Source organism: Biomphalaria glabrata, chromosome 11 (assembly GCF_947242115.1).
Source record: "Biomphalaria glabrata chromosome 11, xgBioGlab47.1, whole genome shotgun sequence".
NCBI lineage: Eukaryota > Metazoa > Mollusca > Gastropoda > Planorbidae > Biomphalaria > Biomphalaria glabrata.
This window is the reverse complement of record NC_074721.1, coordinates 6,777,110-6,802,432: the sequence shown is the minus strand read 5'-3', so window position 1 is coordinate 6,802,432 and position 25,323 is coordinate 6,777,110. Positions and strand designations below refer to the sequence as shown.

The window sequence follows — 25,323 nt, the reverse complement described above, 5'->3', positions numbered from 1 at the left end:
TCCAGAGCAACGCACGAATTTTGAACAAAGTTATGAACCAGTTGAAAATATTATACCAGACCAAAATGACTCACTGTCTAAGGCAAAACAAAATAACTCAGAAACGAAAACATTTCAACAAGATTTTGATACAAATATTGAAGTCATAAAGCCATGTGAAAAAACTCAAGAAGCTGAAGTCAATATTCAATGTGAAACAATATTAAATGATTCCATAAAGTTTAGAAATTTTAAACAAGGAGACAAAGTGAAGTTATGGTTACCTGACATGAGAAACAAACTGATTTATACATGGCAAGGTCCATTTACTATCATCAGAAAGATTTCAAACGTAATTTATGAAATCAACAATAACAAATATATCAAAGTGTTTCATGTTCATATGTTTGAGAAATACAACGAGGATACAGATAATGAAAACTTATCAAAAGAACTAGAAGAAACTGTTACATGCTTAGAAACAATTCAAGAGGAAAATGAAGACAATATAAATGAACCATTACCAACGACATCAAAACAAACTGAATCTATCAAAGACATTGACATAGGTCATTTAAAGATGAAAAGTAAGAAACACCTGTTGAATACAAGTGAAGAATATTCTGAGATATTTCATGATGTTCCTGACATATCAACATTTATAGACAATGTGATTATTTTAAAAACTGACATACTTGCCAACTCAAATGTTTATTTTCTAACTTCTCACAATAGAGATTTACTGCAGAAAGACTTAAAGGATTTATCGGAACAATGCATACATGAACATTCAAACTCAACGTTTTCTACTTCAATCGTTTTACAACGTAAACTATCACGAAAAGAAAGATTTAGTGTCGATTTTGGACAGTTCTTGTTTCAACATATGAAAAGCAAAGAATATTATAAGGACCATAGTTGTATGTTGCTTAAAGCTAGAATGAAACGTATTCATGAACTGAGAGACATTTTGTACCAATTGAAAGAACGTACATTTGTAGCTAAACTAAGCAAGTTTGTATTGAAACCAAAAGTGACATTTTTCAACAGCAGAGTTGAACAAAACTCTCTGAAAACACATGACAATATTGTTAAACGTATTTTGAACTATAAAGAACCAAGAAAGAAGAAAGGTACGGATATACTAGAATTGTTTCAAGTGCCCGAACAGAAGAAATATACAGACAGACTAGAATTGTTTCAAGTACCTGGAAAGAAGGCAGTTGCAAATCTAACAAGACTGTACAGCTGGGTCAAGATTTATTTTAATACTTATGTCATGCAATTGTTTATTACTTAGTATATTTGCATTAATACTGTTGTTATAATAGTTTTCCAAAAGAGTAATTTGACATTCTACATGTTTAGATTTCATATATTGGAAAATAAGTTAATATTCAGATATTCTGTATTAGCAAGTAATATGATGAGCTGACATGTATTTTTTCAGTATTGTGAAGTTGTATAATTTTGATATTTTCTTGAGTTACAAAAGTTAGAAAGTTCATGCTCAAATATCATGTAGAGACAAGTAATGTATGGAACTAAGATGTATTTTCTATAATATTAATTATATATGCTGAATATGTACAATATTTTGATTTTTGAATAATGTAAATGTAATGCAACAATTATTTGAATTATCAGTTTTGTACTTTATAGGAACAATTCTTTTAGATTTTTGTGTGCATATATTGTAATAGAAATAATGTTATTTTACGCATTTTATATTGCATACAAAATGCTAAAAAGGCAAGGGGGTAATGTCACGAGTCGAGTCTGTGACCTATTTCGACCAGTTTCTAGAAGCTCGAGTTCAAACCAGTGCAAGTGTCCAGCGTAAACAAGTTAATTTTAGGTATCCAATCAAAGAAAGGGGTTAAGGAAAAAAATAGCACACGTCAGCTTCTAGAAGGTCAAAGTTACTAAAATAATTATCTGAGAAGGTTCAATGATTCTGGAACGTACGATCAAAGAAAGTATAAATAAGGGGAAAGTCAGTTAGACGGGGTCCTCGCTCGGTCCTCGCATAGTAGTAGTTCTTGTAGAGCGATGGTCCTCGCTCAGTCCTCGATTAGTAATAAGTATTGTGATTTTAGCGGGTCCATTAAGTAAAGTTTTAGTAGTTGAAGTTGAAGTTATATTAAGTGAAGTTTTATGTATCTTTAAGTTTTATTTATGAAGTGTCAAGTTGTTATTGAATTAAGAAGTTAATTTGATGTGAAAGTTGAAGAAGTTATTAAAGAAGTTTGAAGAAAATACAGAGAGATGTTTCTTTCTTCATTTCATTGAATTGTCAAGTTTGATAATATAATCCCTGGCAAGTGTGATCGTCATTTCCTATGAATTCATCAACTTATTAATACATCCTTCGGCAAGTTCATCACACCCATTACAATGTTACATTTCCTGGGGCGAGGTGGCTGAGCGGTAAAGCCCTTGGCTTCCGAATGGGGGTCTCAGGTTCAAATCCTGGTGAAGACTGGGGTTTTTAATTTCGGGATCCCCGGGCGCCCCTGAGTCCACACAGCTCTCATAGGTACCCGACATTAGTTGGGGAAAGTAAAGGTGGTTGGTCATTGTGCTGGCCACATGACACCCTTGTTAATCTTTACATCATCTGCCCCATAGACCACAAGGTTTGAAAGGGAAACTTTTTTATTTTAATATACATTTCATAGACTATACAATGAATTGTTTGGATAAGTGGTAATGGTTATTGCAACAATCTTTCGGACATAAATTAAAAACAAGGACAGCTCCCTTTTATTGCCATTATTAAATATTTTGTATGAAATAAACTAAATACAAACTTAAGTGAGATCATAAGTCACAATGTGTATATTTCAGTCTTGTTGCAAGGCTTATGAGTACACAGGATTTATCTATGAGAAGGAACAATCGTACAAGGATGCTGCCAACAGTTATGAGAATGCCTGGAAGTATGGAAACAAAAACAACCCAGTCATAGGTCTGCAATCTTTTTCATGTTCGACTGTTTACTGGTTCTCTGTCTGTCTCATATAGTTGTAAAAAAAACTTGTCCATCCAGTGTTAAGATTCATGAATTGTAGTTTATTTGTTTCATGCAATCTTTTATTAACCGTCCACTTTTTTATAAATTTTTTTATTAAATGAAAAGAAAGGGAAAGAAAAAATGAAAATCTATTTTGATCTGTTTAAACATATTTTACCACTTACTTTTTATTTTGTTTTTAAGTGTTCTTGAATATCTATTTTTTCTTATCTTATAAAATACAGACGTTACTTCAAAAAAGAAGATGATTATGTCCTATGTGTGCCCCTTTACTTAAAAAAGATGATTACACCCTATACATGTCCCTATGTCATTCTAGTCATGCATGTTAATCAATGAGTTAAACTCTGCCAAGTCATTGGTTTTCCTGTCTGATTCAGGCAACCCATTCCACGCTCTATATCAATGACATCTATATTCCTAATAATTGTTGCACTGTTGTAGTTCATTTATCTTTAACAATTGATTAAAAAAACAAAACAACTGAATATTAATTAGGCTAATATAAGTTTATTTTTTGTTTTCTTTTCTTTTTCAGGATATAAACTAGCATTTAACTACATGAAGGCAAAAAGATTTGTTGATGCTATAGATATTTGTCATCATGTAAGTTTTTGTACAATTTTTATTCATAAAATAAATATATAAATGAATGATGTATATTGTGCCTTAAAAATACTCATAATTAGACTGATAATTATAAGAATATAAAATTAATAACAGACAATGTAGACTGTTAATATGTAAATATATATTCAAGTAGACTTAAAAACAAAATGTGAGTAAGTATGTTAAGTAGCTCTTTAGAATCGAGACCAACAGTTGGGAGAAAGAAGCACAAGAAAAATCCACATGGAGGGCAATCATTAAAGTAGGGGTCAGGGGTCACAGATACACCAGAAGTAGGAAAAATGCAGCATCTGGTGATCACAAAGGCTTAACCAGTTGGAAGAAAGACCCACAGAATAGATTCACATGCAGAGCAAGCATCAAGGGAAGGGTCCTTGATTGCAGAAGTTGGAAAAAGGGTAAATCCAATACAGCATCTGATGATCACAAATGCCCAACCTGTGACCGTTGATATGTTTTTAATGGAAAGGCATGTTAAGATGTATAATTGCACTGACTTATTAAGTTAAATGTTATAATTCAACTCCCATCTTAAATCTTAAGCTCCATCCCTAGTAGTCATTAAGCTAGGGGAGTAAATGCTTTGCTGTTTAATGGACATCACACTGACTTAGAGCTTGATATAGAATTTTGAAAATTGTACTGACCATGATCTATCCTTATCTAAACTGTTAACCACATAATGTGATTAAGTGAATGTAGGCTTTTTAATGATAGCAAGACATCCTGGAACAAGAAACTGTCAGGAAGCAATGAATATATAGAAGTGTATTTGCGAAAATTTGAACTCCTTAGTTTCTCAAACTGTTTCATTGTAGAGCATTTAGATTGATAAGCATTTACAAAGTATAAGCTTGCACTCCAACAGAGATTGATAATCTAGCTCACATCTACCAAGGTTTCTTTGTCGCATATTTTGTATTATTTTTTAATCATGGATTAGGTTTTTGTTCTTTGTCAACAATCTTTCTTGAAATTGATTTATTTCAGGTGCTCTCAACTCATCCAAATTATCCTAAAATACGTAAAGATATCTTGGAAAAAGCCAGACAAAGCATCAGAGTTTGAAAGAAAGTCTTCATTCCTTACTTGGTTGGTTAACTGAAATTTGAAGTTCTTAAAATCCGTCCTAAATTGTGTATATACATTAATAATATTTGGCGAAATGTTCAGAAAAACATGTGATATTTATTTTTTTTCTCTTAAAGCTTCAGTTTATATATATATATTTATATGTTTATGTTGTAATTTAATTAAAAGGAAATAAAATCATAATAAATAGAAAACTTAATTTCTTATGTTTCATAATTTAAATGTTGATTAGACTCTCTACTATAAACATAAATATTTAATCTTGATAACATTATCTTTCTATTAAGTAAAAAAAAAAAAGTAAAGTTTCCGTTTCAGACTTTGTGATCTAAGGGGCAGATGATGTAAAAGTCATCTTTTGTGGATCATGGTTAGTAAGAGTGTCATGTGGACAGCACAATGACCAACCGCCTTTACTTTTTTTCCAACTTAAGTACCCATAGCTGGGTGGACTCAGAGGGGCTGAAAGAGATCATGAAAGTAAAAATCCCACAGGATTTGAACTTGGGACCCCTGGTTCAGAAGCCAATCACCTTGGACATGTTAGGTGACCCACATTAAAGATATATGGATGTATGCAAACCCAACATGACACCAACAGTGTGGGTGATGAGGCACTGTACAGATCCAGATGGAGAGTAAACATAACGGAAGGGTTAAGTGATACAGCATCTGGTGATAACAGAGGCCCTACCTGTGACTGCATTGGCCTCTTTAGTCACACAAGAAGCTGCTTGGGGAAAAGATTGTCTCTCGAGACCTAAAATACCACAGAAACCCCCCACACACACACACAGATTGTGAACCCTACAATTTAAAGCAAAAGAGTGCCGCAATTAATAATTCCGATCAATTCAAGTAAAAGAATCATTTAGCTTGTTGTATTTTTACCAAGCATATTCTCAAATATTTGTGTTTCCTTGTCCTCTTGGTCATTATTCTAAGCTTGAGTAACCAAGAAGAATTCCTCACTCCTAAGTTTGTAGACCAATCTTTGAGATCAACTGTATACTACTGATAATATCAATAAGTATTTCAAAAAATTAAAGGCAAACAAACTTTTTTGTTCATAAAAACAGCTCAGAGATTTATTTTGTATACAAATATAAACAATAATATAAAAGTATAAATTTAGTGTAAATTAAGGCATGTAAACCTGTAGGACTTTATAAATAAAAAAAACAACTCTTATTTTTTAAAGGCAAATGACTTCTGACAGCACAATTTAGATCTACAAGTTTACATTATTCATGTTTTCCATTCATTACTTTCTTGCCACTTTCATTCAATAGAATAGAGTTAAAATCATTCTTCTTTATACAGACTCTGACTTCATTTTAACCTTATACTTATAATTGGCTAGCATTCATAATAAAGCAACATTTTTATCACAAGTTTGGCTCAAACTGAAAATATGTATGCATTATTACCGAAACTAATAGAATAAACCTACTTTAAAAAAGAAATATATTTCTTTGACAGCCAAAGACAATTTTGACATATTATATGTTCAAAAAATGTTGAGGTATCACTCATTTCAATTTCCGCATTTATCAAGTTCAAAGATAAATACAGCAACACAAATTTAAACGTATTTACAATGATCAAAAAGGAAGAGAGTCAGGGTCACGTCTGCAATGAAACGTTTAACCAAGAAATAGTAAAAAATTCTCCCCACTCAAAAAAACCTTGACAAAATAAACAAAAACAAACAAATGAAATCATTTGTTAATCGAATAAGACAATATTGAATCATCTTCATATCTCTCAGTTAATCCTTCCAGACATTTGGTCACAAAAATGTTCACATTTGTGTTCAATTGCAAATAATTAGTAGTGAACAAATAATCAACTACATATAGCTCTGGATTGTAAAATCCAAAAGATCTGGAGATTTTTAGTCATTGGATCTGAAACTGTAATATTTTGATTGTCTTATACAAAGTGAACATTGCAACAAAAATAATGTGTGCCGAAGAGTTCTTACATACAACATTGCATTGACAAATATAAACTCCATTGACATGTATTGAATATCTTTGGCTAAACAACAAACTTGTGGAAAAAGGCGCTTTTTTTCAGCTCATTTTATAGCCACATTACCCACATTTGGCTAAAGTTATTCATTTTCTGTAAAACTATTTTTGCATCAATTTAAAATAATGTAAATAAACCATAAATAAAAAGAATTCATTATTTACATAGTAACAACAGTTTGATCAATATCTAAATTGCGTTAGCCCTAATGTTGGCAATGCAATCTCTTTAGTACTGAATTAGAAAAAAAAAGATGGCATTAAAAAATTATAATAATAAAAAAAATAACCCTAATCAACTTGTGGGGGTTCTCAGATGGTGATGTGGAGAAACGGCCTGATTATTAAAGTTCCTTTGGACCTGTATACAATGGCGCCGAACACACGCCTCATCCGTAACGTGATGAGGACTGAGTGATGTCCAGGAACATTGTTTGCATTGATTAGACCAGTTGTAAGTATATAGTGTTGGACATAACAACATTAGAACAATGAAAATTCACGCTGATCTGTCAGCTGGTAAACGCACCAACTAACCCCAATCGTTGTAAAAACATGGAACTTACTGTATTGTTTTGTGTTTTATTGGCAATGTAATCTTCTTCTGATTAAATTTATAAAAAATAGTCAAAAATCGCCACCGTAGACCTGAACAAAAACTCATCTGCGTGCGTATGTAAAATAAAGAATCTTACTTGGAAAACAAAAAGGATCGTCATAATTATACATTTAGGTTTAAATAATGGACCTAAATCATAGATGAACAGTTACCCTGTTACGTACCAAGGTAACACCTTGTTGCTAGATCTATGCAGGGCCTGCATGACCAATGATTGTGTCAAAGGGGACAACACAGTAACCGATCGTCCTTACTCTCTCCCTAAATTATATTAGACCCCCACTGACGGTGGATACAGTCATTTCTAGAAGTCCCGAAAAAAAAAAAAACTGATTAAAAAAAGCCCGTTTCTTTATAGATATCTGCAGGTGTTATATTGCAGCACTAGTGCCCTATAATGAAGGCTTCAATATGAAGCAAATGCAGTTATTTAATAATCTTTTACATTTTATCATATCGTGTGCTCGTTTTAGAAACGTTTACACTTTTGAATTATCTCAGCTTTTAAAAGAGACAGCTTCATTTTGAACTGCCTAATCAAAGTATGTTTCCTAATTAGTTTAAAACATTGCATAAGCAAAACATATCTAAAGTTTGAATAGCAAAAACATAAGAAGATTAATTAAGCTAAGATTCCATCAGGCTGCTTTTCGCCAATCGTTGGTGTGTAATAGGAGACATAGCGCTCTCTCCTAAAATGTTTATATATGGTAACGACTATTTTCACCAGTAAGAAGGCCGAGCCAAGAGCCAAAAGGACAACTCTGAATACAGAGTTCCTCTCTCCCTCGTGATAGTCATTATCAAGGCTGCCGATGAGTGCGACAATTAGAACCATATAGGGGGTGATTGTGTAGCGAGTGAATCTGTCTAACAGGAAGAAGTCTGCGAACACGTACGACAGATAGAGGAATGACAAAATGGCTAAAAGGATTGTCCCGGCCGTGTCAGCGTCGACCACTCTGTCTCCGCTATACGCCAGCACCAAGGCCAAGTTGATCAACGTTGCTATGGTGATCCAGGTGGCGTGGATAGCCAGCCCGTTGTGAACCAGAGCCCTCGTCAGCCATATGTCTTTCACCTGATTCTGTTTGACTAGTTGTGGAGAAGCTTTATCCAACGCGCGGTATGAAACAACCCTGGCAATGCTTATCACCAGCGTATACGCGATTAGCACGGCGCAAGAGACATTGAACAAACCTCTGTCAAACGTAATAAGCCAGGTGATGTTTAAGCTGCTTATCAAAATACACAAAACCCACAGCTTAACCGGCAGGAACCTTGGGTTATCACAGACTGCTCCTTTTTCGTTCTTCCTGAAGATGTTTACCACTGAATAAATCACCAGAAGAGCTTGCCAAGCATAGATAAAGCCCCAAATGCCAAAAGTCCAGCTTGCTGGTGATATAGGAATAGGATAATCTTGAGACACGATTCTTGTGTCATTCTTCAGGACAACTGCGGAAAAAAAAATTCGAAGGTTTAAGACTTAACCATATTATATTTTTATTAAGTTTCATATAGTCACATATAGATCATGTGCATAAGGCTGAATCCCAAATATGACATTCGCGATTTTGAGAGGAAGCGGTGGTGGGCGTGGCGTGGGGATGGGGGTTTGCTATCGTGCTTTAAGAGTTAGGTAATACTAATTTAAGTCGAAGCTAGGAGGAGCTCTTGGAGCCTGGATCCTTCAGAGAATCAAATCCACTGTTTATTAAGGTAGAGTGTATAAATCGCGTTCTATAACAAACAGATCAGACTGTTGGGTAAGCTAGTAACATCATAAATATATAAACCTTGAAGGAGAGTCCTTACCTAGAGTCACTGGCATTATGATCTTTTAACTAGCAAGTTTTGGTACCCTTTGCAGATCTTTCGATCCATAGGAGGAGCTGAGGTAAAGCTCATCTGCTGCTATGGCCGAAGTTTAACGAGGATGTCATGGAGCCAGCACAATGACCAATCACCTTTACTGCCCCAAAGTAGGTCACTTATTAAATTTGGGTGAACTCAGAGGAGACCTGAAAATCTCGCAGTTCAAAATTTTGATCGGTGGAAATTACAACTCGATATCCCTCAGTTCGGAAGTCAAGCTCTTGACCTCTTGGCCACCACAACCTTTTTTTTTTTTTAAATTAACCCTGCCCTTCACATATTTTCACCCCAAGATTTATTTAAATAGTAACACAACACTTACCTCCGTCATTGCCAGAAGTAGCAATACCATTAAGTGCAAACTGGGCTATCATAAAACAGAGGTTTGTGATGGCAACAACAGCGTACAGCATTTTCCGCCTGTTAAAAGAAAACAAAATCAACAAAAATGAAAAGGTAAACTTTTTAAAAAAAAATTGCACTACAACGATGCTAAATTTAGTCATTCTTAGCCCATGGGTCGGAAATCCACGTGGGGAATACAAGTTTACGCAAAATGGTAATGCTATTTATTGATTTAAGTCTATTACTTATTTATTTAAATTGAGAAAATCTGTTCAGAAAACAACGTTTAACACGAGAAAAGCTCAAACAGCACACATTTTTTTTTGTTTTTCAACATTTCTCGGTATGCTCCCACGAAAATACACGTTCCTGCAAAAGATTCCTTAAATTAAGACTTGAAACTCTTGCGACATCAGTAAAAACATATTTCATTATTTGATAGATTCTTTGCAGAGTATGAAATTCAAAGTAACGTTGTAACTTTATTAATATTACATTTCAATGTAGCATTTAAAATTCTCTTGAAAAGAAAATAATAGGTCTAGATGGTAGCCTATGTCTTGGAGTTATTAATAACTCAAATTTGCCGTAGGAAAACACTTTCTATAATATTAGGGTATTTATATTTGAGCCTACCATTTAACAAAAAAGTGTAACTGTACCTGCAAATGAAATGTTTCCTCTGAGGTTCTACTTCTAATTTATTTCTCTACGGGTTAATTTTATTGATTTAAAAAGGCAGTTATAATATCATGAACAAGACAGGACATATTATATATCCTGTATTTTTAAGGAGCGTCTATAGTTTATAAGATAAGAAGGTATGATGGGCATGGAGTACAAAATGTGTAGAGCTACACAAATAGATCAATGAAATAGGGCCCTAATTGCCATAAATCGCTCAACGTTTCATCTATATTTACCATATCAGAAAAGTTATATAGACCGCAGGCGGAAAATGTATTTGTCTGCTTTGTATATATGGCTCCTTTTGTCTCGAAAGGCAATGGATGCGCCCAAATGAGTCACTGGTTTTGGCTTAATCTTGAGACGGGGCAGAATCTGGTGTGGCTAATCAAGCCAATTCTAGAACGGCAGACTTTGCCACAATTCGTACATGTGTATGCCTCTGATTTAGGGCTAGCAGACAGGGCAGCTTTCTTTTTATCCCTCTTGATTAAAGCCGCTTCAATTCTTTTGTTCTCAGCAAGGGTTGTCCCAGCACGCACAGTCTGTCTCCATGCACTCCGGTCTTTGGCTATGTTTTCCCACATACTTTCACTGATGCCTGAGGCTCTCATGTCTCGCTTGCAGACATCTCTATATGTTAGTCTTGGGCGGCCCTTGGGTCTGACTCCTTCCACAAGCTCAGCATATAAGATATCTTTCGGGATTCTGCCATCTGGCATGCGGGTGACATGTCCGAGCCAGCGTAATCTTCTTTGTGTCAGGAGAGCATACATGCTGTTCATATTGGCCAATCTTAAAACTTCCTGATTGGAGACATGGTCCCTCCAAGAGATGCCCATTATGCGTCTCAGGCAGCGCAAGTGGAAACTATTCAATCTGTGCTCTTGGTACATGTATGTTGACCAGCTCTCACTGCCATACAGGAGAGTGCTCACAACACAGGCGTTGTAGACTAGGATTTTGGTCGCTGTGGTCAATTTACCATTTTCCCAGACGCGCTTGGAGAGTTTTGCCAATGCTGTGGTAGCTTTTCCTATCCTTTTTGTCAGCTCGATGTCTAAGTCTAGGTTACTGACAATTGTTGAACCCAAGTAGGTAAATTCCTGCACCACTGAAAGGGTGTGGTTCCCAATTTGTATTATAGGTATTTCTGCGACGTCTTGTGCCAGGATTTCGGTCTTGGAGAGACTTATAGTAAGGCTAAACTCTTGACAAGCAGCTGCTAAGGCGTTCACTAGCTTCTGTAGACCTCCTTGTGAGTGAGATACGAGTGCCGCGTCATCGGCAAACAGCAGCTCCCTTATCAAGATACGACGCCTTTTCGTTTTGGCTTTAAGACGTGCCAGGTTAAAGAGCCTTCCATCGGATCTGCTATGGATGTATATTCCGTCTTCCAGGGATTTAAAAGCACTGGATAGTACGTCTGCATTGTAAGCGACAAAATATTCTGGGTTTGCGAATTCATGTAAAACACTGCACTTTCTATTTGGCATTGAAGACGTTGACATATCTATAGAACAGCGGTTCTCAACCTTTTATGCTCGGCGACCCCTTTTTACAACCCCCCACTCTGCCGCGACCCCCCCCCCACCCACACACACATACAGCAATAAAAGAATAGACAAAACAATTCATTTTTTCGATGGTCTTAGGCGACCCGTGGCAAATCGTCAATCGACCCCCAAGGGGGGCGCGACCTACAGGTTGAGAACCCCTGCTCTAGAAGCTAGGCGTAATTGTAAGTTTAATTGGTTTCAAACTTTACATGTCCCAAAAACTTTTTTAAAAATATGGCTATAAATTCACCGCTAGATATATATCTAGGACCAATTTTGTTAGTTTTTTTCGAAACATTGATATGTATCTAACGATTATAGAGTACTCTTTAGAATACAATTTAAACAATTTTATTATGGGGATAGGTAAAAAAAGAAAAACTATACTAGTGTTCCGTTCAGTTATAAATCTAAGAGTCTAGACATTTTCTTCTTGATCACGTGTCACATTTTACTGTTCGCTTGATAACTTTATCCTGTACTTAGGACTTGACCTGTTTTCTTTATTTTATATATTTCAGACGTTACTCCAAAAAGAAGATAGGCCTAATTACGTCTTATTTATCCAGAGCTATAAATTTTCTGTTATATATGGCAGTGATTGATACGGGATTACACAAATGCATAGTTAAATTATTTCCGATTGTTAAAAAAATTATCTACTTACATGTTTTCCGTTGTTTTTATTCACAGAATTAATTTTTTTTTAAAATATTTTTTCTCTCTCTCTGTTGCTTTGATGTAATTTTATATTCAACGCTTGTCATAAAAGTTCGATTACTTTTCACTTTCTACGTCTGCTCACCGCTTTTTATATAAAAAGAGAAAAAAAATGAGTTACATAACGTAATCTATATATTCAAAAGAAGAATGAAATGCACTGTGCTAAAAATAGATCGCTTTACATAACATATTCGTTTAAGGTACGTTCACACTCGGAGAATTTTTTCAGAAACCTGACCTACATATATAAGGTGCTGTCATGTCACACATTTCTGTGAACATCGAAGGGTAATAGAGCTCCCGTTTGTGACTCCACTGTTATGTTCACACCAATACGAACGATGCTTACTCAATTATTTTCATGTTTGACTTTTAAATAATATGTTTATTTGGCATTATTATTGAATATTTATATTTCATTTCAGACATGTATTATTATTTTATTTTTTGTCGTACAGACGTGGCAACAATTTATTGGTCTAAACTGCCCACAGATTGTGACGTTGCAGGTCAGTGTTCAGGCGTTCTATATCGATTGGTCTCGAGACAACCTGCAACCTATTATACCTACTATCATTATGTGAAATTTACTAGAGTAACACCTTTAGTAAAATCACTAAATTTAGAAGGCCTTGAGGATAGAAATCTCTAAAGTAAAGTAGCGAAGTAAAGTAGCAATTATACATAAAAACAGTTAACCATAATCTTCAAATACAAAAACAAAACAACAACTAATAAAATACTCAGAAAGACACAAAGATAAAGGCACATTCCTTGTTCCATATGCTTGGACAAATTTGTACAAAGGCTTTTTTTTTTAGCTTCAATGAAATCTCTACAATGTCTTTATTGTTTTTAAAAGGGCGATTGAAAGACTAGGTGACACTCCGACATTGTTGCTATTTTATTGAATGGGGCTAACTTGAGCGTTTAAGACAAAAAAAAATCCACGGAGTTGGCATCAACACGCTAATGTAGTTCTAGTTCTTGTCAACTCTTGTCTGAAAAGGATTATAGCTGATGCTCTACAAGACTATATGAAATCGACAAAGAGTATATCAGTAAAACACAGGGCCGGATTCACGATATTGTAGGACTATGAATTGGGTATTATTTATTGATTCACGTTTTGTTAGCTACAATAAATAATTGTTTAAAGTTGCAGCTTGACTGGAGAAAGCGTGAGGGAGAAATAGCGTTAACAATTATTTTAAGGGAACTAAACCCAACAAATTTAGCCACATAGGCACCTAATGACAGATTTGTTTCCCTTGTTGGTATCAAACAGAATAATTAATAGCCATTAATTTATTAACTTATTGGTTTATGCCAATGAATAATTGTGTGAAGTTTCAACTTGATCCGAGAATGGGTGTGGGAGAAATAACGTGTACACACTTTTTACCAGGCAGACAGAGTGAGTTGATATACTTTTTTCTAACTAGTAATTATTATTTTTTCCCCACATGTATGTCATGTTTTTAGATTTATGAATATTTTAAAATACATTTACTAATGAAAAATGTAAGAACGAAGGGGCCTCCACAAAAGGGAAGTAAAGTTCCTCTTTCAGATCTTGCGATGATGTTTATATCAATGGTTTCTTTGGCTAGGTTAATGAGCAGGGTGTCATGTGGCCAACACAACGACCAACCGCCTTTCCTTTTCCCCAAACGAAAGACATGTACACATTAAAGATGGTGGACCCACTAAAGACATGTACACATTAAAGATGGGTGGTCTCAGGGGCGCCCTAAAAAATTCCGAAATTCAAAATCCAAGTTTTCACCTAGATTCGAAACCAAGGCTCCAGGTTCGGAAGCCAAGCGCTTAACCACTCAGCCACCGCGCCCCCTCCTGCCCAAGGCCTCCTCATTATAAAATCCGACACTAAAAGACCTTTCTCAAACCTAAATTCTGACTGACTTGGATAATGGTACGCTTTTTAATAACTTGCTTTAACTACCAGTGTGAATGGGCCTTAATATTTGTGACATATAAGGGTCGAGCACTGCTTATGCTTAGGTAGAAAATTGGAGGGAAAAAAATCAAGAGGACAGGGGAGATTGGTGAGTGCGTAGGGGCGGGATCCTAAACCAGTGATTCACAAAATATATTTTCATGGCACGGTAGTTTTGTATGTGCCACTTTCGTGGACCACTTAACTAGAGTTTATCGCTCTAATTGATTTGACATTTGGCCCTCAGTTCATTAGCTCTACTGGGTCTATGTTTAGTTTATGCTCGTTAGTTCCCCAAGCATGTCGTAAACTTACTATTAGTATCCAGATAAGGAGAGTCGTAAAACTTTGAGGCGTGGACAGAAGGCATATTAGTGACTGTAGCTTATAGAAAAACAAGAAACGAAGTTCTCGTAAATTTCAGTTGATAATTGTCTTTACTTTATCTATTAAAAAAATTAAAATATGGAATAATACATAAAAATTTGCATTAAAAAAATATATAAGTTTACTCTCAAAAAAAAAAAAAAATGAAGCCATGCCTACAATTGTGCCTTGTGGTGTGGTTTGTCATCGCGATGGTTCCGAGTGACTGAGTTAATTGAAAAGAAGATCCCTGGAAATTATTTTTGGGGCCCCAGACAATTTATAACTTGTGCTGTCTATAGCTAAATCTAGCACTGCATGTATGCTGCGACGAATAGGCCTACCGTATATTACGAACCATACCTACAGCGCATACACACATGGTTCCTGGTATCAATATGTTGTGAACCTCTGACGTTCAGATGTTGAATAGAAACTAAAAAAAAAAACTGGGGTCTACTATTTTCAGAATGAGTGTATTGTATGAGTAAACGACAACTTAGGCTGGGCCCGGTCTCGTGTTCTAAAACGTGATCTATGTTTACATTCAATCTACCTGGCCAACTAAGTAGGTCACTAACAACTTGTTGGGGCATGGGCTGCTGACACTACTCTGAGTACGTCAAAGGATAGTTTGAGTGCACTTAAGCTCTGCCCTACATTACAATAAAACTATGCCAGGAGGAGATTATCATTAAGCATTGGTTCTGGTTTTACATCTTCGGATTTCCTTTCAGAATTGAAGATTAGGAAATCTTAGCCCAATCCCACCACAGGACCCCGAGTAGGGTTTGAACCTGCGACCATCGAAACGACTGTCTAGAGTGAATACCACAAGACATGGCAGCCATACTATTTTTTAAAAATATATACTCCTTGCATTGACTAACGTATCATGTAGTTCGTGCTTTAGAAGTTAGATCTTCTTAATTAAACAGCATAGTTTACTAAAATGAGTGATGCCCAGAAAAACGGCTCGCTGGCCAGATTCGGCCCGCGACTTCCTTCCAATCCGGCCCGTCAAAACGTCGTCACAAAGAGTAGAAAATCCCAAATCCAAAAAAAAAAAAAAAAAAAAAAAAAAAAAAAAAAGATTGAAAAATGTATATTTACCTACGTTAGGCTCCACATTCTTTCTCTGTACCATGACCTTTAACCTTTAACATTTGTTTTGCAGCGAATAAAATATTCTTAAACTTTGCCTAAAGATTGGAGGATCGATGGGAATATTTACACAAAAAAAAACAAACACACAATAAAATGAGTCGGTGGTAAGGCCAGATACAATATTGCTCACATTTTAAGTAGATAAATGAAGCCATTCTCCGACGCGTAAAAAAAAAAAGATAAACTTCAAATACCCTATAAATTAGGATTAATTAACGTAAGTACTAGACTAGATCTAGAACCACGGCCAATTTAGTTCGTGTTTAAGCCTTCTCATTGATGTGGCATTAAAATGGCCCACAGATTAATTAGGTTGGGCATCACTGACTTTAAAAAATGTCAATATTTCACCTAGAATATATTTATAGTTCAAATACGACTTTTGTTTGCTGACTTCTTAAGGCGCTCACATATCTCTCACCCCCCCCCCCTTTCCCCCAAAGCATAGCTGTAACTATCATAAACAAATGCTCCATACAAAAAAAAATAAAAAAAAATGAAGGGAGTGCACATTGTTAAATATTTTGTCTTATATTTCCCAGTGCTCTGCTTCATTTCTGGTGACCAATCCTTTCACGCCTTACCGTCTCTTGAGAGATCCATCGACTACTAGTAGTAAAAGTAAAGTTCCCCTTTCAGACCTTGTGGTCTATAGAGACAATTATAAGGACAGAGATAATAATAAGTTTCCTTTGTAATATAATTACATATATAAGTTACAGTCATTCTATCCGAGTAAAAGAAGAGATTATTTCGCAAGTAAAAACAAGTATTGTAAAATTTTAAAAAAAAACTACTTTATGTTGAAATAATATAGTAGGCTATATCATTACCCACGCAACGGCCGTTAATTTGTTCCCATGCTGTGTATTTTTTATTTTGCCATGGATCTACCCCCACCCCCTTAAAAAATTGAATTTCTATTTTCTTTTACATCTAATTGGCACGCCCCCCCCCCCTTTATAACCCTACCCCTGTCAAACACATACTTTTTGCCCGTGAATTCGTTTACCAGTATCACTTGTTACCCCACCACCACCACACACACCCTACGCCTTAGAAAATAGTCCTACACATAATCACTGAGTATTCTTCGACTTGTCAACTTGTTATCGAAATATTTGAAAGGTTCACTGATGTCTTCAAACACCATCTATCAACAAGTCATCCTACGTGCACAATTAAAGCTTGAAATAAATTTTTCAATTTTTCACTTCAGTTTTCAGACTTTTGCTTTGATCAGATTCCACCTTCTGACTGAAGAAAATAAGAACTAATAATGGTAGGCTTACGGCTAGAAATAAAAAGGAACCAGTTGTCTATAGTCTTAAATGTAGGACAGTTTTTTTTTTTTAATCATTAAAAACATTTGATTCTAAGGTTTAAATATATATAATATAAAATTATAAATATAAAAAAATATATTTTTGAGATAAACATTTGGAACATTTATGCATAGAATACTACAGAAATGCATCACATACAAAGATAAGGCACATCAGTTTTAAATGTCACAAAAATTTCATTATTGTAAAGCTTGTTGTCTTCCATTTACAAACAGATTTAGCCAAATATAGGCCTATATACAAACAAATCGCATTGATAATTGAATATAAATCAGCAACAACATTTTAATTAAAAAATCAACAATCTATAAAAAAATACAAGCCTGTCTATTGACCTCTTGCTTCAATATGAAGTCATTGTATATTTACTTTATAAATTACATAAAGTACATCTATTGAAATGTATGATGGTTTGATACAACCTAAAACAAAGCGAGCTATTAACAACAAGAAATGCTGGAAACTTTGATTCGTTAAACTTACGCTAAGATCCCATTGGGCTGCTTTTCACTTGTAGTCGGTGTAAAGTTGGTGATGTAACGCTGTTTCTTGAAATGTCTGTATATGGTGACAATAACTTTGACTAGCAAGAAAGCAGCGGCAATGGACAGAAGAACTATTTTGAAAACAGAGTTCCTCTCGCCTTCTTCATAATGGTTGTTGATGCTGCCAGATAGAGCAACAACCACAACCATATGGGGAGTGATTGTATATCGGGTGTATCTGTCTAATAGGAAGAGGTCTGCTAAGACATACGACAGTAAGATGAAAGATAAAAGGGCTAAAACGACTGTACCGGCAGTGTCGTAGTCAACATTCTTGCCTCCACTGTAGGTCATCACCATGGCGATGTTTAGCAACGACGCTATGGTCACCCAAGTAGCCTGGATGGCCAGACCGTTGTGAACAAGAGCCCTGGTAAGCCAAATATCCTTGACTTGCTGCTGGTCTACGAGCTGAGGGGATGCCTTGTCCAGTGCGCGGTATGAAACGATCATGGCTGCATACATTAGCAAAACGTAGGCTATGAGAGCAGCGCAGGAGACTTCAATCTTCTGTCTGTCAAAGGTAATTAGCCAGGTGATATTTAAGCAGCAAATCAGAATACACAAGACGAACATTGACAGCGGCAGGAACCTCGGGTTGTCACATACTGCCCCATTCTGGTTCTTTCTAAAGATGTTGATCAATGAGTAAATAACCCAGAGAGCCTGCCAGGCATAAATAAAGCCCCAAATGCTAAATGTCCATCCAGCTGGTGTTATGGCAGTATCATAATATTTTGACAAAACTCCAGTCTTGTTAATGAAGACAGCTATTGGAGGGAAAAAAAATAGAGTAAGAGTTGATGTTAAAAATACTGAACTTAAATATGTTTTAAATTTGGAACAATTGTTTAGCATAAAGAAGAGATAGCCGATACTGTTTTCTGTTGCACAATTTTAGTTGGAAAATATTGGTGAGTGCGATGCATTAAAAGTAGTTTAGCGCCCCACAAAAGACATTTAAAAAAAAACAACTTAGTTTTGAGTTGGGTGGATCGCCCGTTGTGGATTAAATTTTAAATGTATGGAGTTCTATAGCTAAAGGCAGCACGGAAAACCTTCTCTCACATACATCCCTTCCTCTACTGGTCCACAAAAGAAATTGGACAATAAAGTATTGAGCATTCTAAATGAGAGTAATAAATTTAAAATGTGAAAAAGTATGACAAATATTTATTCATGTTTTGGCATCCGATTTTTTTTAAAAATACAATCCAAGTCGGTGATAGTGGCACTATTCAGAGCTCTAATAGTTTGACCATAATAAAAAACTAAAAGAGGCTTCCACTTCCGATTTGATCAACAATTGGGATTTATTTTCTCGAGTTTTCAATTTAAAAACTTTTAAAATTCCAGACATCAAGCCTCTTTAGCGCCCCCTATGCTTAACATCCCCCCTCCCATCAAAAGATCTACCCTCCTCCATCAAACACCCCCCCCCCCCTGAAAGTATTGTTTGACTAGGAAGTCTTTGTGCTCGCATAATGAATCAGAATCTAGAATAGCTCACGATTTTCTCATTTATTTTGTATACTAGCTGGATAAGACCCGCGGCCTGCAGACCTTACTTTGGGTATTAATGATCTAGTGAATTGGGTTTAGATCTATGTCAAACATGGAAAATATTCTCTGCACATTTTGTAAATATTTTTCCAGGAAAATGAAAACAGAGTGAAAATTGGTTTACCAGTTTAGCCGCATACTGATAACTAATAGAAAAATACTATGAAAACGGGTTGACACAATTTGTTTAGAAGTTTTGTTCTTTAATAGAGTTAAATTTAGGTATGTTTTGGTGGCCTTTCGGTTGTGGGAGGGACATTAAACATACACTACGGTCGCCGCTATGATCAAATGAACATTTATGACAAGTTTTATCAAGATTGGTCAACCGATTTTGATCTCTATGTGGGACATACATACATATATAAATACATACATATATATACTCCTTACGTTCTACTTTATATATTAGATTAAAGCAAATCGGTATAGAAAACAAAAGAAAGACTTACTTCCGTCTGGACCAGCACTGGACATGCCATTGATGACAAACTGAGTTACCGCGAAGCAGAAGTTTGTGATACTTAAGATGATATACAGCATTTTGGCCTGCTGGAAGAGATGAAATTATAAAAATTATTTTAAAAAAACACACACACACAAAGAGTTACCTTATTATTACTATCTATATATAAATGAACTAATAGTTATTCTTCAGCACTGCCAGGATCGAAAATAGATAAAAACAAAATTCATTAAGTCCTCTAAATGGACCTCATTCACCAATCGTAAACAAACTGCATTCAGCCACGTGATTCTCTATCTCTTCTAGACAAATTATGATCTAAATTTTTAATACACAATGAGGCCCGTTGTGTGCAGTGAAATGTATGAAACGTTACTTTAGAGCAGGGGTTCTCAACCTGTGGATCGCGACCCCCTTGGGGGTCGATTGATGATTTGCCAGGAGTCGCCAAAGACCATCGAAAAAAATGGATTGTTTTTGTCTATTCTTCTATAGGTGTGTGTGTGTGTGCTGAGGGGGGGGGGGTCGCAGCAGAGTGGGAGATTGTAAAAAGGGGTCACCGAGCATAAATGGTTGAGAACCGCTGCTTTAGAGATATTGATGAGGATGTAAAATACCGTATGGTGAATATATCACCAGACGCGCTTGATGAGTTGTGTTCTTTGTAATCATGTTATAGTTTTGCTAAACTGTTCATTCTAATATAAAAAAGATGAAATAAAATGGAAACTACGTACTGTATTGCAACTTTAAATGTTTTATTGTACTTTGACTTTTTCTTTAATTTTAGACTATTTCTAATTTTCTACGTTTTTTTAAACACATCGTTACCCTCTTAATGCTGCAAAGGACAATGCACAACCCAGTGATCGTCAAGTTTAGACTGTTTATGAACAATTTTAACGCGAACTGATGTGTAAACCGTAAACGTATGTTAGTATCTTATGTGTTGTTGGCAATGTAATCTCTTCAGTACAGAATAAAAAAAAAAGAGTCATATAAAGAGGCCTAAGCCCCAAGGATTCCTATGATGTCTTGCTTAGTGCATAAATGTCACCATACAGGTCGAGAATTGTTGGTTTCCCAGACCTGTCAAGTCTGGGGCAGTCAAACAGAATATGAGGTACGGTTTCCTCTTTATGGTATTAATAATGTGTATAGTCTTTCTCTTACGCAGTCAAGATCGAGGTACACTAAAGGGAAACAAAACTCATTGTAGTCGAAGTGTTCACTGAGAAATTTTCTGGGAATGTGGTAGGTACACAGCATTACTGCCCTTTGACATGTAACGAGAATCTTCTTAAGGATGTTTAGGGCCGCAAATGTATTTGCGAGGTCAGTTGCCACTATGCCCTCGGCTGATATAACAACAAGGAATTATGCATTAATAGTATTATCCTGTAGAAAGGCTGGATCGGTAATGCCCTCTTACAGGTATCGAGAGTCTTCCTAAGTTTGTTCATGGCATGGAAGATGTCTGCAAAGTCAATTGCCTCGACCCTTAAGCTGCTGTCACAATAAGGGCATATTTTTTATTTTAGTTAACCTTAAATACTGCTTTATCTCCGAGGGTAGTCTTTCATATATTGTTCATTTCTAATTTGTGTTGTAATTTGGCCGGCGCCAAGTGTAGGACTACACTGATTTAGGAGAAACGTTGAACATATTAGTAGGTTACTTATTGAAACGTTACACGTATCCGTGTTTTATTTGTTTTTTTTAAATATGTTTAACTTTTAGACCCAGACAGAATGCCGAAGGATCTGCTGTATGATAGGCCCTATAAGGCGTTACGAAAAGGGTAAACTGATCGACCACGATGTATAATTGACAACAATTACACATACATATGGTGTTAGAAAGAAAGGCCAACAATACAGGCTTGCAAAAGTTGGAAGATTCAACTTTTATAGATTTACTGAGTAACAGCACAGGACAGAGGCGGTTGGAGAGAAATGGCGAAAGAGTTACAAGTGGTGCCTCTCCGTCCTATTTTCTTGCTTTACTCCCGTTTACCTAAAAGTAGGGCGTCTCGGAGAAGTCATTCGAAATGTATAGGCCTACACAGTGACTAAACACAAACTATAGACCTATATAGAATACAACAAAAAAGAAAGGCTAAAGAGGTTAAACTTAATTAATATCATAGATATAGCATTATAAATAAGGCCTAATAGGCCTAGTCATATTAAATATGCCCATTAGGCGGCTTAGGCCTAATTATTTTATTAACTTATATTGAAGTCTAGAATATTGACAACTCTGATGACTTTTTAAAGAATGAAGCATTAAATTCACATTTTAATCCAAAAACATTTATATAGATAGGGTTAATATGATAACTTAGAAGAAAATCTATATCTATGTAGTTATATAAGTTTTTATTTCTAACAAACAGTTTTTGCTTTAGCGAACCTTTAGTCTCGAATATAGGCCTAATTTATATATAGGTCAAGATATTTCTGAATGAAGATAAATTCAGTTAAGATTTCTAGTTCTACTTACGTTATTCTCGCTTCGATTTTCTTTTTTTTTTTTTTTCTCTCAAAGTTAATATTTATCTTTGAATTCTTTCTTTTCCTATGTCAACATGTGTCAAACAAGTTGAACCACTCTTCTGTTACACACTCCGTCTCGCGGTGTTTTATAAATGGGAGAGCTTATGTAACATACATATAAACACAAAATAAACGTCACTGTTCTAAAAATAGACAACTTTATATAACCTGTTATGCTAAGGTTTTATAATAAACAAGGGACAGAACCTTGACATTTAAAACAAGCGAAATCTTGTTATAAAAGTCTTAACAAAACCAGGCCTTTATACTTTTATGTAATGTCGATAACCACATCTACTTATTGTTATATTCATGTGTATTACTTTATTACATAATTTGTATTAGATTTATTTATTGGCTTATACATATTTATTTTTTAAAGACAGACTTTGGCGCCTCTTTACAACGAACGTCACGATTAGGTGTGGGTCATATTGCAACATAGTTGTCACATATTCTAACCAATGCGAAACTTACAAAATAAAGTTATGGTCTAGTAGTCTCTGGTTAAACTGTAATTTTGTTAATTTCTAATTTAATTATTGTTTTGTTTGTATTATGGAAATTATTTTGTATAGAAAGTCAAATATACACTTAATCACACTATTTATTATATATGACCTTTATACTTTCAGATACTTTAAGACACTCTTTATTTCTATTTCTCTCTATTTCATCTGTAATTTTAATTAAAATTGTTTTACTACGCTGGACTGTTTACATATTATAGTCTGATTGTCTAAAGGTAAAGCTCACCAGAATGGAAATAAAAGTAAAGCTTCTCTTTCAGACCTTGAGATCTATGGGGGCAGATGATGTTAAAGTCATCTGTTTCTATGGCCAAGGAGTAGCCTACTCCTTGCAATAATGGAGCATTACGAGAAATGTATAAAATGGTAATTATAGACACCATCAGCTTCAAAAAGGAGGAATGGATTAAAAATAAACAACTTTTTTTGTTACGTGTTTTTCTTTCATTTAATATCCACATTTTGTTAAGATTTAAAAAAATATATTGGAGATATGGAGGCTAGGCCCTAGGCAGCCGCACAGTCTTGCGCAGTCCTAAATCCGGCCATGTATAGCTCTATTGTTTATATTCTATGTCTATGCAGGCCGCTCCCAATTTCTCCCTTCGTTAGAGTTTAACAAATCTAGAGTTTTTTTTTATGCTCAATAAATGTCAAATTCAAAGACGCAAAGATTGTTACACATAGCGATGATGAAAATACGGCTTTATGCAACATAGGTCTAAATTCTAAATAATGGTAGTTGAAACACACTGGGTCAAAGTTCGAAAGATTGAAAATAGTATATAATGCATTATACAACTTCCAGCGTCTTATGATATAGGATTACCAAACAGAGCTTGGACAAAAGTAGGACAAACACTTACTAGAGAGTACCAAAAAAAGACGTTAAAACCTTGTTGTAGTATGCCTGCATATGGAGACAATGTAATGTAGGCCTAACTGACGAAAATGAAATAGTTGTAAGCAGGTACAGTAGCTCGTTGACTAGATTTAGTCTTATGAACCATCCAACATGCTGATCCGTGCGTCAAATAATTTAATAATCTTATAAAATACAGACACTACTTTAAAAAAAATGATTACGTCCTATGCGTATTATTTCTTTTGCTTTGCTGTACATATTTCAAATGTTCCTTCAGATTTGACGATTATTACATCCGACTGCATAGCCATCCTAACCATTTAATTTTATAAGAAGGCCTCGTTGCATAGCTCATTGGCAAACACGTCGACCTTCCATCATGGAGTCTTGAGTTCGAATAAGCTATTGATTCGAGCAAATTCAAAAAGGCATCAAGGAAACCTATCCCCCCTAAACTTTTGAAATTTGGACCATAGCACACTTAGCTTTCTGGAAGATTAAAAGTTGCGCTAAACAAAAACAATAAGGGCCTAATAAAAATATTTCCAATCGCACAATGTCAGCATTTTTGTAGGCTACAATAAACTTTTTTAAGTTAAAAAAAAATGTCTGCTTTTTTTCCCCACTTGGGTGTCACCCCCCTGGAAATGTAAGTAGTGCGGCCCGCACCCATTTGATGACGCCTCTGAGTTTTAGATCTAGTAGGCTACATTGAAGGAAAATGAGATGAGTTCCCCAAAATCTGCTGGTGTTACGGAGAGTATAGATGGACTATAGACTAACCTATGTTGTCATCATCACGACATAGGTATGGGTTCCTCCAGGGGGAGAAGATTTGGGTTGCCACTTAGAGCGAGCAGTGAAAACAGTCCAGACATTAACATTGGACTATAAACGATCGAAAGACCAGTTATTTAATTGAGTTAATTCAGCCACTCACTCGTATGGTCAGGGTTTTTAATCCACGAAAGTGGAGTGATGCAGGAGACCTTTTTTTTTTTAACCACCAGTTTAGAGTCCGCAAATTTTAATAGCTTGACCCTTCACTAGTTGACACTAGTCTCCAGGGCGCAGGCTGATCTGTTCAGCATAGGCTACAGCCCCCGACAGACACAATCCCTACATCAGACGAGCGTGCAGGGGGTTATGTCAGTCAGAGCTTAGCATATTCCCTCACCAGCAGAACTCTGCACCAGGAGAGCGTGAGAGCCTGCTAGGAAAGTTGGAGCTCCCGCAACGTTAGCCCTTTTCGGAACACCCTGAGAATAAAGGGTGAACTTACTCCAGTTACCAGAGGACACCACGAGGAGGTCGGCGGGCACTGTCCCCCAATCTAGAATAATCTAGATCTATGTTGTAGAATCCAAGTCTG

At 35.6% G+C, this 25,323-nt stretch overlaps 3 protein-coding genes across 10 annotated transcripts in view; 1 reads left to right on the top strand and 2 right to left on the bottom strand.

Moving 5' to 3' along the window:
- The window catches only part of LOC106068616 (tetratricopeptide repeat protein 21B-like), a 43,690-nt gene extending 38,833 nt beyond the window's left edge, over positions 1-4,857 (top strand). For 3 of the 5 annotated variants that reach the window (XM_056004007.1, XM_056004005.1, XM_056004003.1), the window contains 3 exons: positions 2,830-2,950; positions 3,555-3,622; positions 4,637-4,857. In XM_056004007.1, coding sequence (XP_055859982.1) covers positions 2,830-2,950; positions 3,555-3,622; positions 4,637-4,714 — 267 coding nt within the window. In that variant the 3' untranslated portion in view covers positions 4,715-4,857. The remainder of the gene's footprint in view (positions 1-2,829; positions 2,951-3,554; positions 3,623-4,636) is intronic. The other 2 variants (XM_056004008.1, XM_056004006.1) reach the window with 1 other exon arrangement.
- Positions 4,858-7,748: 2,891 nt separating this feature from the next.
- On the bottom strand, positions 7,749-12,689 carry LOC129921820 (uncharacterized). Its single transcript, XM_056004878.1, has 3 exons — positions 12,530-12,689; positions 9,594-9,691; positions 7,749-8,851 (listed from the first exon to the last, which is right to left on the bottom strand). Coding segments are annotated over exons 1-3 (936 nt in total). The 5' UTR covers positions 12,532-12,689; the 3' UTR covers positions 7,749-8,015.
- Positions 12,690-17,400: 4,711 nt separating this feature from the next.
- Positions 17,401-25,306, bottom strand: LOC106058290 (uncharacterized). Of its 4 annotated transcripts, none has more exons than XM_013215683.2 (3): positions 25,234-25,306; positions 19,985-20,081; positions 17,401-18,739 (listed from the first exon to the last, which is right to left on the bottom strand). In XM_013215683.2, exons 2-3 carry the CDS (start codon positions 20,073-20,075, stop codon positions 17,904-17,906), a joined length of 927 nt encoding a protein of 308 aa, XP_013071137.2. In that variant the 5' UTR covers positions 20,076-20,081; positions 25,234-25,306; the 3' UTR covers positions 17,401-17,903. The 4 variants fall into 4 exon arrangements, with proteins under 4 accessions (XP_013071137.2, XP_055860044.1, XP_055860043.1 ...); XM_056004069.1 differs by having other exon boundaries at positions 19,985-20,084; positions 25,234-25,277; XM_056004068.1 differs by lacking the exon at positions 25,234-25,306 and adding an exon at positions 22,504-22,657 and having other exon boundaries at positions 19,985-20,084.
- Between the last annotated feature and the right edge of the window lie 17 nt (positions 25,307-25,323).

What these genes read in the sequence shown, in the direction of transcription:
- LOC129921820 (XM_056004878.1), bottom strand. An exon ending in TACTTCTGGCAATGACGGAG is followed by an intron (nt 8,852 to 9,593) that starts GTAAGTGTTGTG and finishes TTTTTTCCGCAG; the next exon opens with TTGTCCTGAAGAATGACACA.
- LOC106058290 (XM_013215683.2), bottom strand. Translation starts at nt 20,075, where the DNA reads ATGCTGTATATCATCTTAAGTATCACAAACTTCTGCTTCGCGGTAACT. An exon ending in CAGTGCTGGTCCAGACGGAA is followed by an intron (nt 18,740 to 19,984) that starts GTAAGTCTTTCT and finishes TCCCTCCAATAG; the next exon opens with CTGTCTTCATTAACAAGACT.